This window comes from Artibeus jamaicensis, unplaced genomic scaffold (assembly GCF_021234435.1).
Source record: "Artibeus jamaicensis isolate MK-2021 breed Jamaican fruit bat unplaced genomic scaffold, CSHL_Jam_final contig_781, whole genome shotgun sequence".
Classification (NCBI taxonomy): Eukaryota; Metazoa; Chordata; class Mammalia; order Chiroptera; family Phyllostomidae; genus Artibeus; species Artibeus jamaicensis.
The window spans coordinates 3,929,807-3,948,412 of NW_026521968.1; the positions used below are offsets into that span (position 1 = coordinate 3,929,807).

Here is an 18,606-nt window from a genome sequence, read left to right on the forward strand (position 1 = left end):
ACAACAAAATATTAACAACAGAAAACACAGCCAGAACACAGAAAATTGAACTTTTCAGAAGTCTGATAACAACGAACTCTTTCAGCCTGACCAAGAGACCGGCAAAGGAGTGAGCGGTGAAAGGGGACTGAGCAGGCCCCAGCAGCAGGAAGCAGTACAGGGGGCCGCCATTTCCCCGCTCTGACCCCACCTCCACATACTGCATCACAATCTAGTTACCTGAAAGGCCCTGCCCTAGTGAACACCTAAGGCTTTGCTCCTCACCCAGCAGCAAGAAGCAGCAGAGAGGGCCGCCATTTCCCTGCTCTGACCCCACCCCCACACATAGTGTCACAAACCAGCGACTTGGCAGCCCCACCCTGGTGAATACCTAAGGCTCCGCTCCTCATACTTAACGGGCGCAAACAGACCAAAAATGGCTCAAGAAGATCTCAAAGCCCCAGAGCCCATAACTCTAAGTGACGAAGAAATAGCAAAACTTTCAGATGCACAGTTCAAAACACTGGTGATCAGGATGCTCACAGAACTGGTTGATTTTAGTCACAAATTAGAGGAACATATGAAGGCTAAACTAATTGAAATAAAAGGAAATGCACAGGAAACCAATAGTAATGGAAAGGAAACTGGGACTCAAAGCAAGGGAGTGACCAGAAGAAAGGAAAAAATGACCAAACAGGAAAATATGAAGAAACAAGAATTCAAAAAAATGAGGAGAGACTTAGGAACCTCTGGGACATCTATAAACGTTCCAACATCAGAATTATAGGGGTACCAGAAGGGGAAGAGGAACAGTCACAAGTGGAAAACTTATTTGAACAAATAATAAGGAAGAATTTCCCCAATCTGGCAAAGGAAATAGACTTCCAGGAAATCCAGGAAGCTCAGAGAGTCCCAAAGAAGTTGGACCCAAGAAGGAACACACCAAGGCACATCATAATTACATTAGCCAAGATTCAAATGAAGGAGAGAATCCTAGAAGCAGCAAGAGATAAGGGGACAGTCACCTACAAAGGAATTCCCATCAGATTGTCAGCTGATTTCTCAAAAGAGACCTTACAGGCAAGAAGGGGCTGGAAAGAAGTATCCCAAGTCATGAAATCCAAAGACCTACATCCAAGATTACTCTATCCAGCAAAACATTCATTTAGAATGGAAGGACAGATAAAGTGCTTCTCAGATAAGATCAAATTCAAGGAGTTCATCATCACCAAGCTCTTATATGAAACGTTAAAGGGACTTATCTAAGAAAAAGAAGATAAAAAGATGAACAATGAAAGGACAGCAAACTCACAGTTATTAACAACCACACCTAAAACAAAAGCAAACTAAAAGGACAGCTAGATCAGGAGTGGAAACACAGAAATGAAGATCTCATGAAGGGTTAGCAACAGGAGAGTGGGAGGAGGAGAAGGGGGGACAAGGTACAGAGGATAAGTAGCATAGACGGTAGGTAGAAAATAGATAGGGGGGTCAAGAATAGTAGGGGAAATATAGAATCTAAAGAATTTGAGACATGTGGTCATAAACTAAAGGAGGGGAATGGTGGGGTGGGGGTGTGCAGGGTGGAGGAGAATGAAGGGGGAATAGAACAACTATAATGGCATAATCAATAAAATCAAGTGAAATTAAAAATAAAATAAAATAAATAAATGCTTGTTTGCTTAGTGAATAATCTAGTGACAGCTGGATTCCCCTCAAAGATCTCCCAACTTTGCTCTTGTCTATTTGGAACTCCAGGATATGAAGCCATCTGCGGGTCAGAGGAGGACTCTGCCCCTGCCCCTGAGGGCGAGCAGGCCCACAGACCTCCTACCTTATTCAGAGTGTTGAGAGCAGCCTGTGCTGCCGCTAGTGCTGGCTCTGCTTTGGCCAGGTCTTCTTCACAGTCCTTCTGCTTCTGCTCCACCTCCAGCATGATGAGAGCCACCTTCTGCTCCTCCTTGTCTGCCAGGGCCTTCTCTCTGCTCACCTTGTCAGTCTCTATGCCCACCTCCTGAATCAGCTTGTCCGAATCTTCATTCTTCTGCTTCAGTTCCACCTCCTGGATGGCCAGCTTGGCTTTCAGGTCATCCACCTGCAGCAGAGACACACTGGGCTTATTGGGAATGGAGGGAATTCAGACATGGCCCTGGGGATCTGACCCTGCAGAGCAGAGCTCTTAGCTGAGACAGAGCTCCCTGGCCTGGGAAAGGAGAGGAACTCTGGACTCTCCTGCTACAGTCTGCCAGGTGAAAGATTTTAAGCAACACATGCTCTCCTCACCTGACTTTCTCCTTGATGCCCAAATGACTCAGGCAGCTTCTCACTGACCTTGGTGCCTGTGTCTTATGAAAATCCATGTGCCAAACATAATACTTTTCAAATAGTAAGCCCTTAATAAAGATGTTATTGTTTTAGTTGAAATTGGCCATAATGGAGTATAACAAGAATTTAGCAAGCAATAAAGAGTGTGTCTATTGTATATCCTGAGATACTGAACACATGAAAGGACAGTGGCCAGACCATATATCAAGTAGAACTCTGACCCACAACTGTAGCTACCTGCCCAGGAAACCAACCCACTACCTACACTAAACAGCTCAGGATACCAGCCTGCTGTCAGTCAGACTTGTAAAAGGCAGATTACCATCTGGGTAACAATCCAAAAGGAGAAACAATACCCTCTGTAACAATTGAGCCCAAATGGCCAAGACTTGATTCATCACTGACAACTTCCTTAATTTTTATCTGTTTCCAATTTAGGACCAACCAGAAAAAGTCAAACATGCACCCCTGACTGATCACACAGGGCACCCCATCATCTAGTCAGCCCCCCTACATCTTCCCCAGGCCAGAAGCCTCCCTCAGGGCATGGCTCAGGCCCTTCCTCTTCCCACTAGAAAGCTCTCCTCCTCTTCCTCCTGCCTTTGTGTCTCAGCCAAAATGCAAGTGCAGGTGGCAGACTCTCTTGATGGAATCAGCTCTGAACAAAGAGCTTTTGCTTTTTCTCCTTTGGTTGGTCTTCATTTATTCCTATAATCCAGGTTGACCAAGTTGAAACAGGGCAGCTAGAATCTCAGTGGTCCTGATCAGCCAGGTTCCCCATCCAGCCTTCCTATTTATATCCATTTTGGGGGCACTAATGAAGGAGTGGGCATATCTAGGGAACTGTCTATTTCTCTGATCAGCTGGACAGAGATGAATGGCTTCCTATGTAGGTTCAGTTCAGGGGAATGTGGTGGTTCTCAGAGTGTGGTCCCCAGACCACCAGCATCGGCATCGTGTGGGTACTGGTTAGAAATACAAATTCCCTGGCCCACTCCAGACCTACTGAATCAGAAAGGCTGGAGGTGGGGCCTGGCAACCTGTGTTTTTACAGACCCTCTGTGTGATTCAGAGGCTCATGGTGGTTTGAGACTCACTGGCCTAGAGTTGTGGACATTTCACATGCAAATAGAAGACTCAGATTTGTTTATTTCTGGAAAGTAAAAAAAAGCCATTTGTATTTGCAATATGGCCCGCAAACTTTACATTCCAGAATGGCCTCTTGTCTCTCATTTTTCTGCAGTCTATTTCATGCAACAACCAGAGATTACTTCAGCACTCCTGGAGCACGCCAAACAGATTCAAATGCTTTATGATGCAAAATACATAAGGGGAAGTATAAAGCAGAGGCTTAGAAGCTGCTGATAATTCCTTCTTTATGGCAGATCAAAAGAAAAGAAAGCAGAAGAAAAAGAATGCCCTTTAATTTTGTGTATTCATGGAAACTGGAGCCTTTGCATTAACCTCAGATGGAGGCCTGCTCCCTAGAACACATCTTATATCCCCATGTTGGAAGGTTAATATATTTCCATCTCCCCTTGTTCAGTGGCAGAGAGTTATTTCGAAAAGGACAAAGATGCAATTGTAAATCAAAATGATTGAACCATATAATCACTCCAGTCAACAAACACATCAGTAACTTTTCATTCCTTTTTAAATCTTGGGAGACTTGAGAAAATTGAAGCAGTGTTTTCTTCTTTGTTTGTTTTATTGATTGCAGATATGGCTTATGACCTCAGGCCCAAGGTAAATAATGACCTGCACTGTGAATGGGAGCTTTATAGCTCTTAAGCTGTGGCACCCAGTGACATGAAGGTCCCGCCAGTTAGAATGAGGCCATTCCCCACAAGGCTGCAGAGAGGGTGTAACTTAGCTGCATTTCATGGCTCTTCTGCAATAGATGAGGACATTAAAATAGGTTACTTCAAATTTTTTCTTTCTTATTCAGAGCATTTGAGCCTTCCTCTGGATCTCTTGTTATTTAGACACTCCTACCCTGGGTAGCAAGAGGGCCATAGACATGGAAGAGACCCTCTCTCTAAGTCCTACCAGCTCCATGAATACCATGTGCAGCAAGTGGGGGATGTCTGTGGAGAGCAGAGCCAATAAAATGGCCTTGGTCCAATCAAGTAGCATAAAGTATATAAAATCAAGTGGAGTTACTCATGTCAACCAAGATGGCTGCAAGTCAGCCATGACACTTTGGTTTAAGAGGGAAACTACCTAAGTCATGCTAGACACATCTGGCAAGGAGACACACTCAAGATATCTGCACACATGATCATAACAACCGTATCTGCAGAGTGGTACCACCCATGGATAGGCTCATGGGGAATTTTCACACCTGCCATCAGGGGTGCCAAGCAGAACAGCGATGTACCACTCATTGGCTCCTGGGAAAATGCCACACTTGACATCAAGGGTGCCAAGACATTTATTGAAAATACCCAGAAGGGTGGAGTATACCACTTTCAAGGTATATCTGAGGCAGGTTCCAACCACTGCTGTGACAGCCAAGCTCTACACAGCAGAGTGCTGCTCCACATCACACTGATCTCCCTGAGCATCAGTTGCCAGAGGCTCTGCCCTGCTGGACTGAGGACTTTGCCTACCCTGCTGCCCACATGGCTCTGGAGATCCTCCCTTGCAAGATGCTGACAACTTTCTTGCCCATCATGCTGTCTCCTGGACCTGCAGACTGAGGCTCTGGGACTGGGGTTCATTATTCCCCACTGATTGCTGTGTGTGTGTGTGTTATATTTCTCTTAGATTGTTAGATTGTTGAGTAGGATATTAATGTATGCTGACGTTCTACTTTGAGTGAATCTGCATTCAATAAAAGCTGAATGAGTAGCATAGTTACTGGGTGTGACTCTTTTCTATTCCTTGGAGCCAGGCTGCTCAGCAGGCAGCAAGCTGAGCAGTTGCCTGCTGACTTATAGGGAAGACTATATCCTGAACGTATGCTTGTGACAATGTTGTCTGAGTGGGTCATGACAAGATCGTGGTTGGAAACCCTCCCTTCTTCAAGGATCAGGTATGTTACACCAAAAGGAGAGGTCCAGCTTCCCAGGACCTTCTCCTCAGAACTCTAAACAAAGGAGAGGGAACCCGGGATAATCAACAGTAGTAAACATTCCTCTGAGGGTTGGAGGCCTAGAAGGTGTCTTTTTTCCAAGCTCTGAGTTCATATAGTTACCCAACACTTGCTGATATGAACTTAGACTTCAAGCATGTTTTCCTCTTAGAAATAGATGTTTCCATCTATACTAGATATTTGCTATACTCACCTGCCTAATAAAAAATTTTCATCCCTGTTCTGATAACATGGTTTGATTTTTCTTTGCAGAACTCCCCTTCCCCAAATCCTACAATTTGGGTGGTATTGACTTAAGGAGAGGTGTCATTTGATCCTGGGGTGGCCAATGAAAGCATTCAAGTCACAGAGGTTGGTTCAACCAGGGGTAAACCAAAGACCCATGGAGGCCAATTGGAACTACTGATCATTAACTCAGGAACCTGGCTGAAAATATCAGGCAAGAGGCCTCCCTTTTTATACTGGGCTACAAAGCAGACATAATACAAGCCATGGGAATTGCCTGCCTGAAGAGGGACATCCACTGAGTATCCAGTTCTAGCCTTGTCCAAATTAAGCTCTATTCCATACTTCTCAGTTATATGAATCAATGCATGTCTTTTTTATTTTTTTATTTTTCTTATTGCTGTTCAAGTATAGAAGATGTCTCCATTTTCACCTCACCACATCCTGCCTTCTCACCCATCCCCACCTCCCACCCTTGAACCTACTCCCTTTGACTTTGTCTATATGTCCATTATATGTGTTCCTTGATGGCCCTCCCTCCATTATCCCTCTCCCCCTCCCTTCTGGTTACTGTCAGTCTTGCTTAAACAAGATTTGGCTGAATTTTAGTTAGCTGCCATCAAAAGGGCCCTAATAAATATATCATGTGATCTAAAAGTTTTCTCTCTCCTTCTCTCCTCCTTTCCTCTGCTCTCTCTTCTCCTCTCACCCCCTTCACTCTCCTTCCTGCCCTTCTTTCCTCTCCTGTCATTTCATGCTTTTTATTTTTTTCCTGTTTGCTAAGTAAATTTAACTTAGCTTTTTTTCCCCACTTGCAACAAGAGTCCTGAAGAATACATCATTGTAAATTATTAACTGTCAACTTCAGGTAAATTAGGTGGCCTGAGATAATTTGAAACCATAGATAAACTGAATTTAAATGTTCTCAAATTGACAGACTTGTGGATTAAATCCTACATGTAGTAGCTGTAGGCCTTTTGTGAATATTTCTTGATTCCAACAGCCTCACTTCCTCATGAATATGCCCACATTGAATAGAGAATTGAGGATGAGAGCAGGTTCTGAGGATGTCAGTGAGGGGTGAATTGAGACCCAAATCAGGGTTGGGGGCTCTGACTGTGTCAAGACAGAGAAACCAAGTTATATCAACTGTGAAGACTTCAGCTGAAGCTGAAGCAGAGACAGAGATGCCAAGTGAAAACCCAGAGGGCCCAGCCATCCATCATCAGAGCCAACAAGAACTGGAGAGCCACACCAAAGTGTTTCATCAGCTGCCTCCAGGAGCCTGACACAGAAAGGGGGAGGAAAAGACCCTGCAGAGGAAAACAGCCCAGGGGTAGAGTTAGAACTCTGAGTGGCTGCCCTCCAAAGACCGAGTTTTTAACCTGAAGTTACCAAATCAGCCTGAAATGCAATATCGAGAGGTTTCTCTTCTTAAACAACAAAGATGGATCCAGAGCTAAGTTTAGTTATAGAAAAATGAAGTTATATTTATGACCAGCTGAGGCTAAGCATGAAATTATATCTAAAGTTTATAAACTATAGATTACTATGTAATTATTATTGTAATCATTACCATTATTATTACTACTCCTAATACAACTATTATTGCCAAATACATTTAGAGTCTATCTCGGCTAGAGCTATGAGATTAATTCAGTTTACTTCCACCAGATTATGAACACCAAAAACAGTCATAATTGAGTAGGAGGATACTGACACAATATAATTTGAGCTGATATCTTTATATCAGTTTATGATAATGCATTTTGTTCCTTCTTCCAAAGGAACAATTCCAGATGAAGCATTTATACCAGAGTTAGAAACCCTCGATCCCATTTATATATGAAGAATTAACATTATAATGATCAGTAAGTATGAAATATATACCATATACACAGCATTGCCAAGATCCATCCTCCATCCCCACTCTGAGCTTGTAGGTGATTTAGAACTTGTTCATGGTTATTTGCCTATATATCTATCATATACCCATCTGTGCCTTTATAGAATGCCTTGTATGTGCCAATGAGTCTTGGTTTCTGCCCCCAAAAGAATGATAACAGTACAACATAAAGCATGCAAGAGAAGAAACATAATTCAAGAATGGAACCACAGAGAAGGGAATGGTGTGTGACTATTCAAAACTTAGCAAGGGCTTTGGGCAGTGGGATAGCAGACTGTTTCAGTCTTAACAGTGACAAACTGATGAGGCTTGGGCCCATGGAAAGACACAGCAATGTGAGCTACTTGTGGAACACTGTGCAGACTACAAACAGTACTGTAGTAGCTCAGGTACAACGTGGTAGAATGGAGGAAGAAAATAGTGGGGCAATATGCAAAGATACAATTTTAAAAGTTCTAAAAAGGATCAGAGAATCTGAACTGTAATATCTACATCATTAAGACCTACAAGAGAGAACACTCAGGCTAATGGCTTGAGCAAAGGTCAATCTAAGAGCAGAACAGAGACTGGTCTAGTGGTGTGCCATCTAAGTTGGTGCTCACTAGCCATGTGTGGTTAATGAGCACTTAAAATGTGCCTTGTCCCACTTAAGATGTGCTGTAAGTATCATCATATACACTAGTTTTTGAAATTATGTAAAAAAAGGGAAAGTAATTCATTAATAACTTATTTACAATATTACATGTTAAAAGGTTTTTGATATTTTGGGTTAAATAAAATATATTATTAAAGAATGTTATAAAATTATAGATAATCATTATTCTATTAAAATAAAATTCCTTGTTTTCCTTTACATTAAAAAAAATCTTCACCCAAGGATATATTTATTGATTTTAGAGAGAGACGGAGGGAGGGAAGAAGAGAGAAATATCCTTTGGTTGCCTCCTATATGTGCCCTGACCAGGAACCAAATATGCAACCTAGGTATGTGCCTAACTGGGAATTGAACCAGCAACCTTTCAGTTTATGGTACGATGCTCCAACCAACTGAGCCACACCAGCCAGGGCTCATTTTACATTATTTGATATAGCTACTAGAAAATTTAAATTTGCATACATTATTTACAGAATAGTTCTATTGGGTAGTACTGGTCTGGAGTGCTGCCAGAATACAGTCAGGGAGATAAAGTAGAATGCTGTTCATTAGTTAATCTGTTTATTCAATAAGTATTTAATGAGTGTCCACTCTGACTAAGCGCAGCTTTAGGCACTTGGAATATGTCAGTGAATAAAATAGAGAAGATTCCAGTCCTTATAGAGCTTATATACAACAAATGGAGATAGGCAACAAAAAATAACCAATAAGTAAATGATATAATATGTTAGATAGGGGTTAGGACTGTGGGGAAAAGGTCAAGTAAGGAAATCAGGAGAGGCATGGGGTTACGATTTAAAATGGGATCATCAGGGTGAGATTCATTGGGAAGGTAGCATTTGAAGGAGATGAGGAAATGAGCCATGGGGATTTGAGAGGGAAAAACATTCAGGTAGAGGGAACAGACAATGTAAAGGCCCGGTATGTCTGAGGAGAAAGCAAAGAAGCCATGTGACTGGAAAAGAATATCACTGGGATGGGGTAGTGGGAGATGAGGTCTGGGAGGTAAGAGGGCAGGGTTGGGGAGGAGCTTTGGAAGCTACTGTAATAAGGGAACTAAGGTCCACCCCTATGTCGGGGTTTTGAGTAGAAAAGTGGCATGATTCAATTTGTTTTAAATTGATCACTCTGGCTGTTCTGTTGGTGATAGACTTCAGAGGGACAAAAGTAGAAGCAGGCAAATGAGTTAGAAGTTATCGTAGCCTCCAGGTAGGATGATAGTGGCTCAGATTTGGGTAATAACCATGTAGGAGGTGATAGGGGGTGGAACTCTGAGCATAGTTGAGGTTACAGCCAACAGTGATTTCACTGGTGTAGACAGAGGGGTAGAGGGGTGAGAAGAGTTGAAGATGGCTACCAGGATTTCAGCCCAACGGGTGATGCAGGAGGTTGTGGGTGAAGCAGGTTTGGGTTGGGGAGAGAGCTGAGAGTTCGATTTATTACAAATCCAGATAAAAAGTGTCTTAAATCAAGACTTTGAAAATGGTGAATACAGTAAGAGGGGTACTTTTGACAGATATTTGCAAAACCCACGGAATTTGTTAATGCTTAAATGTGGGAATCGAGGGAGGGGGAGGAGTCAAAAATAAAATCCCCAGTTTCTGGCCTAGGTAACTGAGTAGGCAGAAGTATTATTTCAAGAACAGAAGACAGAAAGAGAAGAAACTGGAAACAGTGCCAGGACTTGGGAGGATTCTCCACTAACTGTATATAGATAGAGCTGGACACACTTAGTAATATAACCGGGTTTCTCCTTGTTAAATAGGGAGCACCTGAAACAGGAAGACAGCAATTCATGCTTTCTTCACTGTGTGCTCAAAGACTCAGGGTTGGTATAAAATAGAACACTGGGTGCTGTTCTGTGAGAGTATGAGAGCAACTTAGCTACTCCTCACCCTCAGCAAAATCCTCTACGCAGACTGATCAGCAGTTCCCAGGGGATAAGTGGGTAGAAGGTAGGAGGGTGCTGGTGGGGATGCAGAATGTTCTAAGGGTATGGTAGGTGGGGGGGGCAGAGATAGAAAGAAGAAAATGTGGGAGATGTTTAAAAAATCTGGTTGTACTACATTTTGCAATTCTTTCTCATGCTGTTTTCTACATATTTAGAGATGGACAGAAGCAGAAGGTGACATGGAGAGAAGATGCCACCATTCTATGACAGAGGGGCACCCCAGGTAAACTGCTTGGACCTTGACTGGGGTTTGTGTATTTCAACCTTCCCTAAACAGTAGCTCTAAAAAAGGGTTTTGATCATGACACGAATGGAAAGAGACTAGCGTCATAGATTGTTGTTGCATGCCATTTGTTGCCAAACACTGTTTGAACAGAGGTCTCACCATGTCTGAAGATAAGTTAAAAAAAGGTTTTTATATAAATACAAAACAAGAAAAAAGATAGCATCTAAAAGACTAGGAAGAAGAACACAACTCTAAAATGACCTATGACTGGATCTAGAAAAACCATTTGAGGCAGGTGTTTGGCATCATCAGTAGAGCAGTTTCTGCAATATAGTTTCAGAAAAATAGGCTAAAAAAGCCATAGGGAAGGAAAAAGGATGAGGTGAGGAAGGGCTGGTAGGATATTAAAAATGTAACAGCATAATTAAAGTTGTCACTGGAAGCATAGGAGGCAGAAGCAATATTACACATTATTAAGTTAGTATTGTTGAGAATAAACTCAAAAAGCTTCCCTAGAATGTAGAGTAAAAGGCCAAAGGGATGAAAACAATGAGGGAGGACATAATAGAAATGGGGCACAGGGAACCCATCCAGCTAATCATTGCTCTTGGAAGAGAGGCCAGAGCAGATAAACAAAACCACATAATAGAATAAAAATTTCCTAAAGCAGAAGAAAGAAGCTGAATATGGATTGCAAGGCTCACTGCATCCCACTAAATGAGATGAAATTTTTTAGATATATTTCTGTGAATCAAGAACATTGGAGTGGGGAGAAGGCACACATCAGAAGAAGGATGTTCAATACAACCAATCCAAAAGCAAAGCTCTGAGAAAATGACAGTAGAGGCATGCAAGGCCTGTCCTGTCAGGAACATGTAGTGTACAAATGAATGAAATTTCATCACCTTGTGAGAGGCTGGCTATGCTGTGGGTAAATAGAGCATAGAAAGGCCAGCAAGGACCAGCAATGTTTGATCGGCATGAGCAGGGGCAGAGAAGGTACTAGAGTTGTCCCTGGTTCTCAAGGCAAGAATAGTATGTTGACTGAAATAAACTTGCACCATTTGGAAAAGTAAGTAGAAAATTAGATCAAGGACAGGACAACAGGGGCCTTCTTTTGATGGCTGACCCATAGAAATGTGTGAGGAAATGCATGAAATGAGACAAGATTTGTTTAAGAAATTAGGTTCCAATGGCTGACAGAATATGGTAAGACACAAAAGAAAATTGGAGAACCCTGCAACCATTTCTTTCAACCATTTATCTTTTTGGGTTTCATGAGATGGAAGGGAAGTGGGGTTTTATGAGATGGAGGGAAAGTGGACTGGAGAGGAAAGTAATGCAAAAGGAGGAGATGATAAAGAGGAAGAGAGAAGAGGTGCTCTCAGGGATTCCGGCATCAGTGGGAGTGAGCAGACAAGACCTGAAGTTGAGGATGGGTTCAGCCTTAACTCTTAACACTGTGTCTGATAATCCTGGTGCCTCTGGAACACCATAAATGATTTTTAGACCTTTAGTGTGACTCATCCAGTTCTCTAAGAAGGGGCTGCTCCCACCTCCTCTCTGCACCCCAGGCAGGAGAGATGGAAAAGGATGTCACTACCTGGGCAGAGGTGCTGTGGAGCTTCAGCAGCCCATTCTCAAGCCGCTCCATCTTGGACTTGAGCTCTTTTCCATTTCTGCGCAGCAAGCTCTGGTAGAGTCTGATGAACTCCAGAAATGATTTGGGGGTTGTGTAGTTGTGGCGCTGCTCATTGTTCAGATAGGACTGGGATGTTTGGTTGACACTTGTGTGGACAAAAGCCATGAACTTGCTAATCGACTGCTTGACTGTGGGCTAAAATCAAAGAGCAGGAAATAAAGAGATAGTATCACCATGAAGACTGGAGGTAACTGCTCCTGACCCCTGCTGCTTCATCACATGGAAATTGTTTCAACACCTCTATCCAAGCCTGAACTTGAACCCTGAAATTCTGGACATGGAATTCCTTGTACCCTGAGGTGGAAAGAATCTTGAGGCATATCTCCTTTTCCCTCTCACCTCGATATTCTCAGTGTTCTGCAAGAAGCGGAGGCTGACAGACTCCAATGCCTGCTGAGGCCACTCGTGAAACCAGTCAATGGCTGTGCAGTTCACAATAGCTGGGAACTTCCTGCTGCGGACCCTCAGCTTGTTCCCCACAGGGGAGAAACAGAGAGTCACCTGAGAAGTCAGAAGGGTGGAAGAACCAAAAACATATCAAGGAAGTACTCACAGATGGACAGATACAACCTTGGATTTTTTAATTTTAATCCTCACCCAAGGATATGTTTATTTATTTCAGAGAGAGAGGAAGGGAGAGAGAGAAACACTGATCAGTTGCCTCCCATATGTGCCCAAAATGAGGATAAACACTGTCACTTAGGTATGTGGCCTGACCAAGGATCTAACCTGCAAACTTTTGGAGTATAGGATGATACTCCAACCAACTTAGCCACTTGGCCAGGGCCAACCTTGGATTCTTAATTTCCCAGGAAACTGAGAAACACATCCAACAGAGACAAAAATCTGTAATTGCTAGCCAGCCTTTCTAGCCAAGAAAGTGGAAAACTTAAAACTATGAGGCAAGAGGGAGGCCACTGCCCATGAAGCAGATGAGAAGGGTACTCTTGCAGAGGCTGAGAAGGGCACTGCACTCTCACCTCCCACTCCCAAGATAATCGGTTAGGACAGCTGTGTCCAAAACATTAGTAGAGGCTTTTATGAATGGTCTCTGGTCCGTATACCCTGGGCAGTAAATCCTTGTATACCTTCAGTTGTCGTCGGACCCGATCTATAAATAATTTCCAGCAGTTCTCTCTGTTGTCAACCAAACCTTGGCTCTTAACTTCATTCCTCATGTTGTTTGTGATGTTTTCAACTTCATCATCAGAGTAGAGATCTGGGACCTCTCCTGGGAAGAAATGGAGCACAGATGGACAGCTTTGGCATTTGTCTTCATGATGCAACTGTACATAATGTTATTCAACCTTGGGACACAGGTCCTTTGGATTTCAGGTCACGCTCCACCACTTTTGCTGGTGAAACTGGACAGATACCCTATCTACTCCAAATCATGACAGGAAAATAATACATTAAAGGATGGGGGAGGGTATATGGAACCCTCTTGTTCTGGGTCAATAGCCGGTAGCCCAACAGATTTCAATAGTCTTTTCCTCTTTTGCTTAAAGCATGTATTTACTAACTACTGTTCTAGAAACCGTGCTCAGCTTAATATTTAGCAGGATAAATAAAACAGATGGTAAAGTAGCCATAAGACCTGGTGAAAGGGTCATGAGAAATATATAGATATATCCATACATTTAAGAAGAATGAGCTATCACAGTATGCTGTATACCTGAAACTAATACAAAATAATATTGACCATAAACTGTAATTAAAAATAAAAGAATTAGCTGCCTTTTTTTTTTTTAGTGAAAAAGAGAAGAGAACAGGGGTAGCTTCATGAAATTTAGTATAAGTATGACATCTTAACTCAGTGGGGAAATGATGAACATTCAATATGTGTGGGGGCGACTTTTCCCACACATCCCCCAGTCTGCCACAGATGAGAGTAAACATGATAGAGATATGATGTGATCTGTTTGGGGAGGAGAGGTGGCCAGTTTCCCAGAGGAAAAAGGCCTTGAGCAGTGGCCAGTTTCTCAGGGGGAAAAGGCATTGAGCCCCTTCCTCCAAGAGCTTTTATTGGATTGTAATACACAGGAATACAGGGTGGCAAGGATCAAATAGTAGATAAATTTCAAAGAAATCTGAGGGCTTAGTTAGAGTCAGTGTCTGTCAGGAAGGGAGTTACAGAAACTTTGAGAGACACTCATTTCCTCTCAGACCCTTAACATATGAATGAAAGCACTCTTAGCAGAGCAGATTTCACCGGTTTATCAGGAAGTCTTTGTGATGCCAGATTTTTCTCCCCAGACATCCTCTGGCAAGGCAAGGAGCTGCACCCCTCCCGATCAGGTATTCAGGCTTAAGGGGATTAGAGCCAGGAAGCGCTTCTCCCAGAGGACATGTGGACTCAAGTTATTTCACATAGCTGGGAGGCATGAGTCCATTGCTCACTCTTTGTTGCAGCCCCCAGTCCTTCCATTATGGCCTCCCAAGTAGTCAAGTCTAGTTTAGGTTGCTTCTTGCTGTGAGGAGACCTACCTGTCAAGGACTTTTGACCAAGCTTTGGGGCAGGGAGGAAATAGGTAGCATTTGCTACCAGAGACAAGCTTGTCTCCTGTGACTTGCATTCCAGAGGTCACTCACAGCCTTAGCCACGGGGGTGGTAGTGGAGGTGGAGTGGGGGGGGTGGGGGGGCAGAGGGTTAGGGTTACAACCCCTGAAACCAGGCAGAGAGGTCCACAACAAATATGTAGTATTAGGAAATATGGTATTTAAAAAATTATGGTTGGAACTTTATATTACACTGTACACTAGGATAAATTCCAAATAGAATAATGATTTAACTATAAAATATAAAATCATAAAATGATAGAAAAGTGAGGGAATATTTTATAATCTCTGAGTGGGGAAGATAATGGTAACTCAACATTGATATTTTTATGAATTGAAGATAAATTTGACACATATAAATTGATAAATTTTATATAAATATAAAAATTACATAATGAAACACTGCAAGCAAAGTGTAAAACCAACAAAACATAACCCCTAAAACCAATTAAGGTAACGTATGTTTTCCAAAGAAGACATACAAATGGCTAACAGGTACATTAAAAGATCCTTAACATCACTAATCATCAGAAAAATGCAAGTCAAAACCATAAGAAGATATCACCTGACATCTGTTAGAATGGCTGTTATATATAAGAAAAAAAACAAGAAATAACAAGTGTTGGTGAGAATGCAGAGAAAAGGTAACCCTTGTACACTGTTAGTGAGATTGTAAACTGATGTGGGCACTATGGAAAAGAGCATGATTCCTCAAGAAATTGAAAATAGAACTACCATATGATCCAGCAATCCCACTTAGGGGTACCTACCCAAAGGAAACTAAGCCATTATCTTGAAAAGGTATCTGTACTTCTATGTTCATTGCTGTACTATTCACTGTAGCCAAGGTTTGCAAACAGCCCAATTGTCTATTAATGGATGAATGAATCAAGAAAATATGCTGTGTATATATATCCATAGGAATAGTATTCAGCCTTAAGAGAGAAGAAAATCCTATTATTTGCAACAACATGAATGAACCTAGAGTATATTATGTTAGGTGAATTAAGCCCAACACAGAGAAACCAATATTGCATGGTATCACTTACATGTGGAATCTTAAAAAATAAAAAGGTTGAACTCATCGAAACAGAGTAGAAAAGTGGTTACCAGGAGCTGAAGGGTGAGGAAAATAGGGAGAGGTTAGTAAAAGCATTCAAACTTTTATAAGATGAGTAAGTGAAATCATATGATTTTTGACTTTTCCTGTCTGACTGATTTCTCAGCATGATGTTGTCAAGATCCATCCACGTTGTTGCAAATGGCAGTATTTCATCTTTTCTTATGGTTGAGTAGTATTCCATGTGAGATATAAAACTGAAGCAACAAATGAGCAAACAAGCAAACCAACAGAAACTCATAGACACAGACAACAGCAGGGTGGTTACCAGAGGGAAGGATGCAAGGGGGTAGTAAAGGGCAAAGGGGGTAAGATATATAATGATGAAAGATGATTTGACTTTGTGTGGTGGGCACACAGATGATGTATCATAGAATTATACACATAAAACCTGTATAACTTTATTAACTGATGCTATCCCAACAAATTTAATTAAAAAAATAAAGAAATAAAAAATGCAGTAGAGAAGAAAAAAGATGAGCAAGATTTGAAGAGCTAATGTGTAACATGGTGATTATAGTTGACCACACTATATAGTATAATTGAAATTCGCTAAGAGAGTAGAACTAAAACGTTCTCACCAAAAAAGGAAAAAACAAAAAATATGTGTTTAATTAAAGTTACAATTAAATAGCTAACCTTCAAATGTGAAGAAACACTCTCTCTTTATACACACACATACACACACACATCTCTCCCTCTCTGTCTATATATGTGTGTGTATATATATAGATATATATATACACACACATATATCTTTACAAATAAAGAGAAAGATCAATAATCCAACAGAAAGATGGGGTAAAGGATACAAAAAGGGAGTTTACAGCACAGAAAGTACAAATGTTTTTTAAACATATGTCAAATGCTTTACCTCACTTGTTATAACAAATGCACACTGAAATTATGCTTAGTTACTTTTCATTTGTACAAATCAAATTGGCAAACAAGTGAACAGACATTTAACTTCACTCATAATAATAAAATATATTTTTAATTACTCATAATTATTATTTTTTATAGATTGGTGAAATTTAAAAGTTAGATAACATACTGTGTAAATGAGGCAGTATGTGGTGAAGTTTGTAAATATCTTAACAAAATATATAACAATAAATACATGATGATCAAGTAGGGTTTAACCTAGAAATCCCAGGATTGTTAAATATCCAAAAAATATATAAAAAGAATTCACTGTATTAGTAGATTTTAAAAAAAACAACATGACAATTAAAACAGATGTCATAAAATTTCTAAACACTGTTAGCAAACCAGGAATAAGTGAGATTTATCATAATAAATATTTATCCTAGCCAGACCCAAAGCAAACATCATACCTAATAGTGAAAAACTAAAATCAGGAACTAAGAAAAGCATGACTGTTATATGTTTTCTATTCAACATTATATGGAGTCCTGGGCTATGCAAAATGTTGAGAAAAAGAAATTAAATGTATAAGGGTAGTTAAAAATAATGAAGGTATTATTGTTCAAAATCTATTTTTCTATTTTTCTACATAGAAAATCTAAGAGAATATACGCATAAATAATCAGAACTCCTAAACATGTTCAACAACAAGCCTGCTGGATATAAAATTAACATTGGAAATAAAATGGCATTCTGTACTTAAACCAAAAAAAATTTTTTTAAATTACTTAAAATACCAAAAAAAAAAAAAACCCAAAAAAACAAAACCAAACAAATAAGGCAGGCAGTCATAAATATACAAAAAATGTTCAAAGATCTTGATGGAAAAAGTATAAGAGACTGTTGAGGGGAATAAGTGAAACCCTAAACAAACTGAGAGGAATATTGCTGTGTTCATGTGTGGATGATTTGGCATTACCGGTATGATGAAGGCACAATTCCAATAAGAAGATCAAATAGGTTTCTGTTTTGATCCTGACAAGCCTATTTTATAACATATATGGAAGAGCAAAGGGTAAAAATGGCTATGATATTTGTGAACAAGAACCAGGAGGGATTTGCTCTTCCAGGAATCAAGTCTCCTTGTAGTGCTATGTTAGTTATACTGGTCCTGGAGTAAATAAATAGAACAGTGAGTGAAACCCCTAGAAACAGACCCAAATACAAATAGAAAATTGATATTAAAAATCAGTGTGCAAACAAGGGATATACTAATTGATAAGTGATGTTAAGGTTAATTCAATATTATTATTAAAAAAATAAAATTAGAACACCATACAAACATGTATTCCAGGTGAATTAAAAGACATTACCAGTAACACAAAAAGTAAAACAGTAATAATTTAAAAATACAATACATGAGATTATCTTTTGGTTTTGGATAGGATAAGCTTTCTGAAACAGCACATAAAGCATATGAAAGCAAGTTTGACAGCATATAAACTAAATCAGCATGACAGAAGTCAGATATGAACTTCAAAAAGTTATTTACAACCTGTATAATGAACAAAGTGTCAGTATCCAGAATATATAAAGAATACTTACAAATCCATAAGAAAAAAAATAAAGAACCCAAGAGCTAAAGAAAAAATATTGAAGAAGGCAACTCATAGAGGAGGAATATAAGGAACCGTCTGCATAGCAGTGACGAGTGTAGCTCAGCTCTGGTTTGGAAAACTGACAGGTGCAAAGTGGCACACAGGAGCCAGGACCACAGATCTGCTTTCCCATGGGGAACCAGGCCTGCATTGTACCTAGGCTGCTTTGAGGCTTGCTTTTGCTAAAACTCCCTCACCCTGAGTTAAGGCAGAAAACATTTAATGCATATCCTTGAAGTAACTTCCTAAAGTCTGTGCTAAACCTCCCAAGGACAGAGGGGAAGCAGTTCAACCACTTTTCCCCTTGAATTTGCAACATCTTTTTCTTTGTTATCT

General features: G+C 40.6%; 1 protein-coding gene across 2 annotated transcripts in view; it reads right to left on the reverse strand.

Annotated features, from left to right (window-relative positions):
* The window catches only part of DNAH9 (dynein axonemal heavy chain 9), a 368,257-nt gene that overhangs the window by 110,691 nt on the left and 238,960 nt on the right, over positions 1–18,606 (reverse strand). For both annotated transcript variants that reach the window (XM_053672723.1, XM_053672722.1), the window contains exons 46-49: positions 13,155–13,297; positions 12,406–12,567; positions 11,968–12,201; positions 1,814–2,074 (exon numbers count right to left, since the gene is read on the reverse strand). In XM_053672723.1, the coding sequence (XP_053528698.1) occupies positions 1,814–2,074; positions 11,968–12,201; positions 12,406–12,567; positions 13,155–13,297 (800 nt within the window). The remainder of the gene's footprint in view (positions 1–1,813; positions 2,075–11,967; positions 12,202–12,405; positions 12,568–13,154; positions 13,298–18,606) is intronic.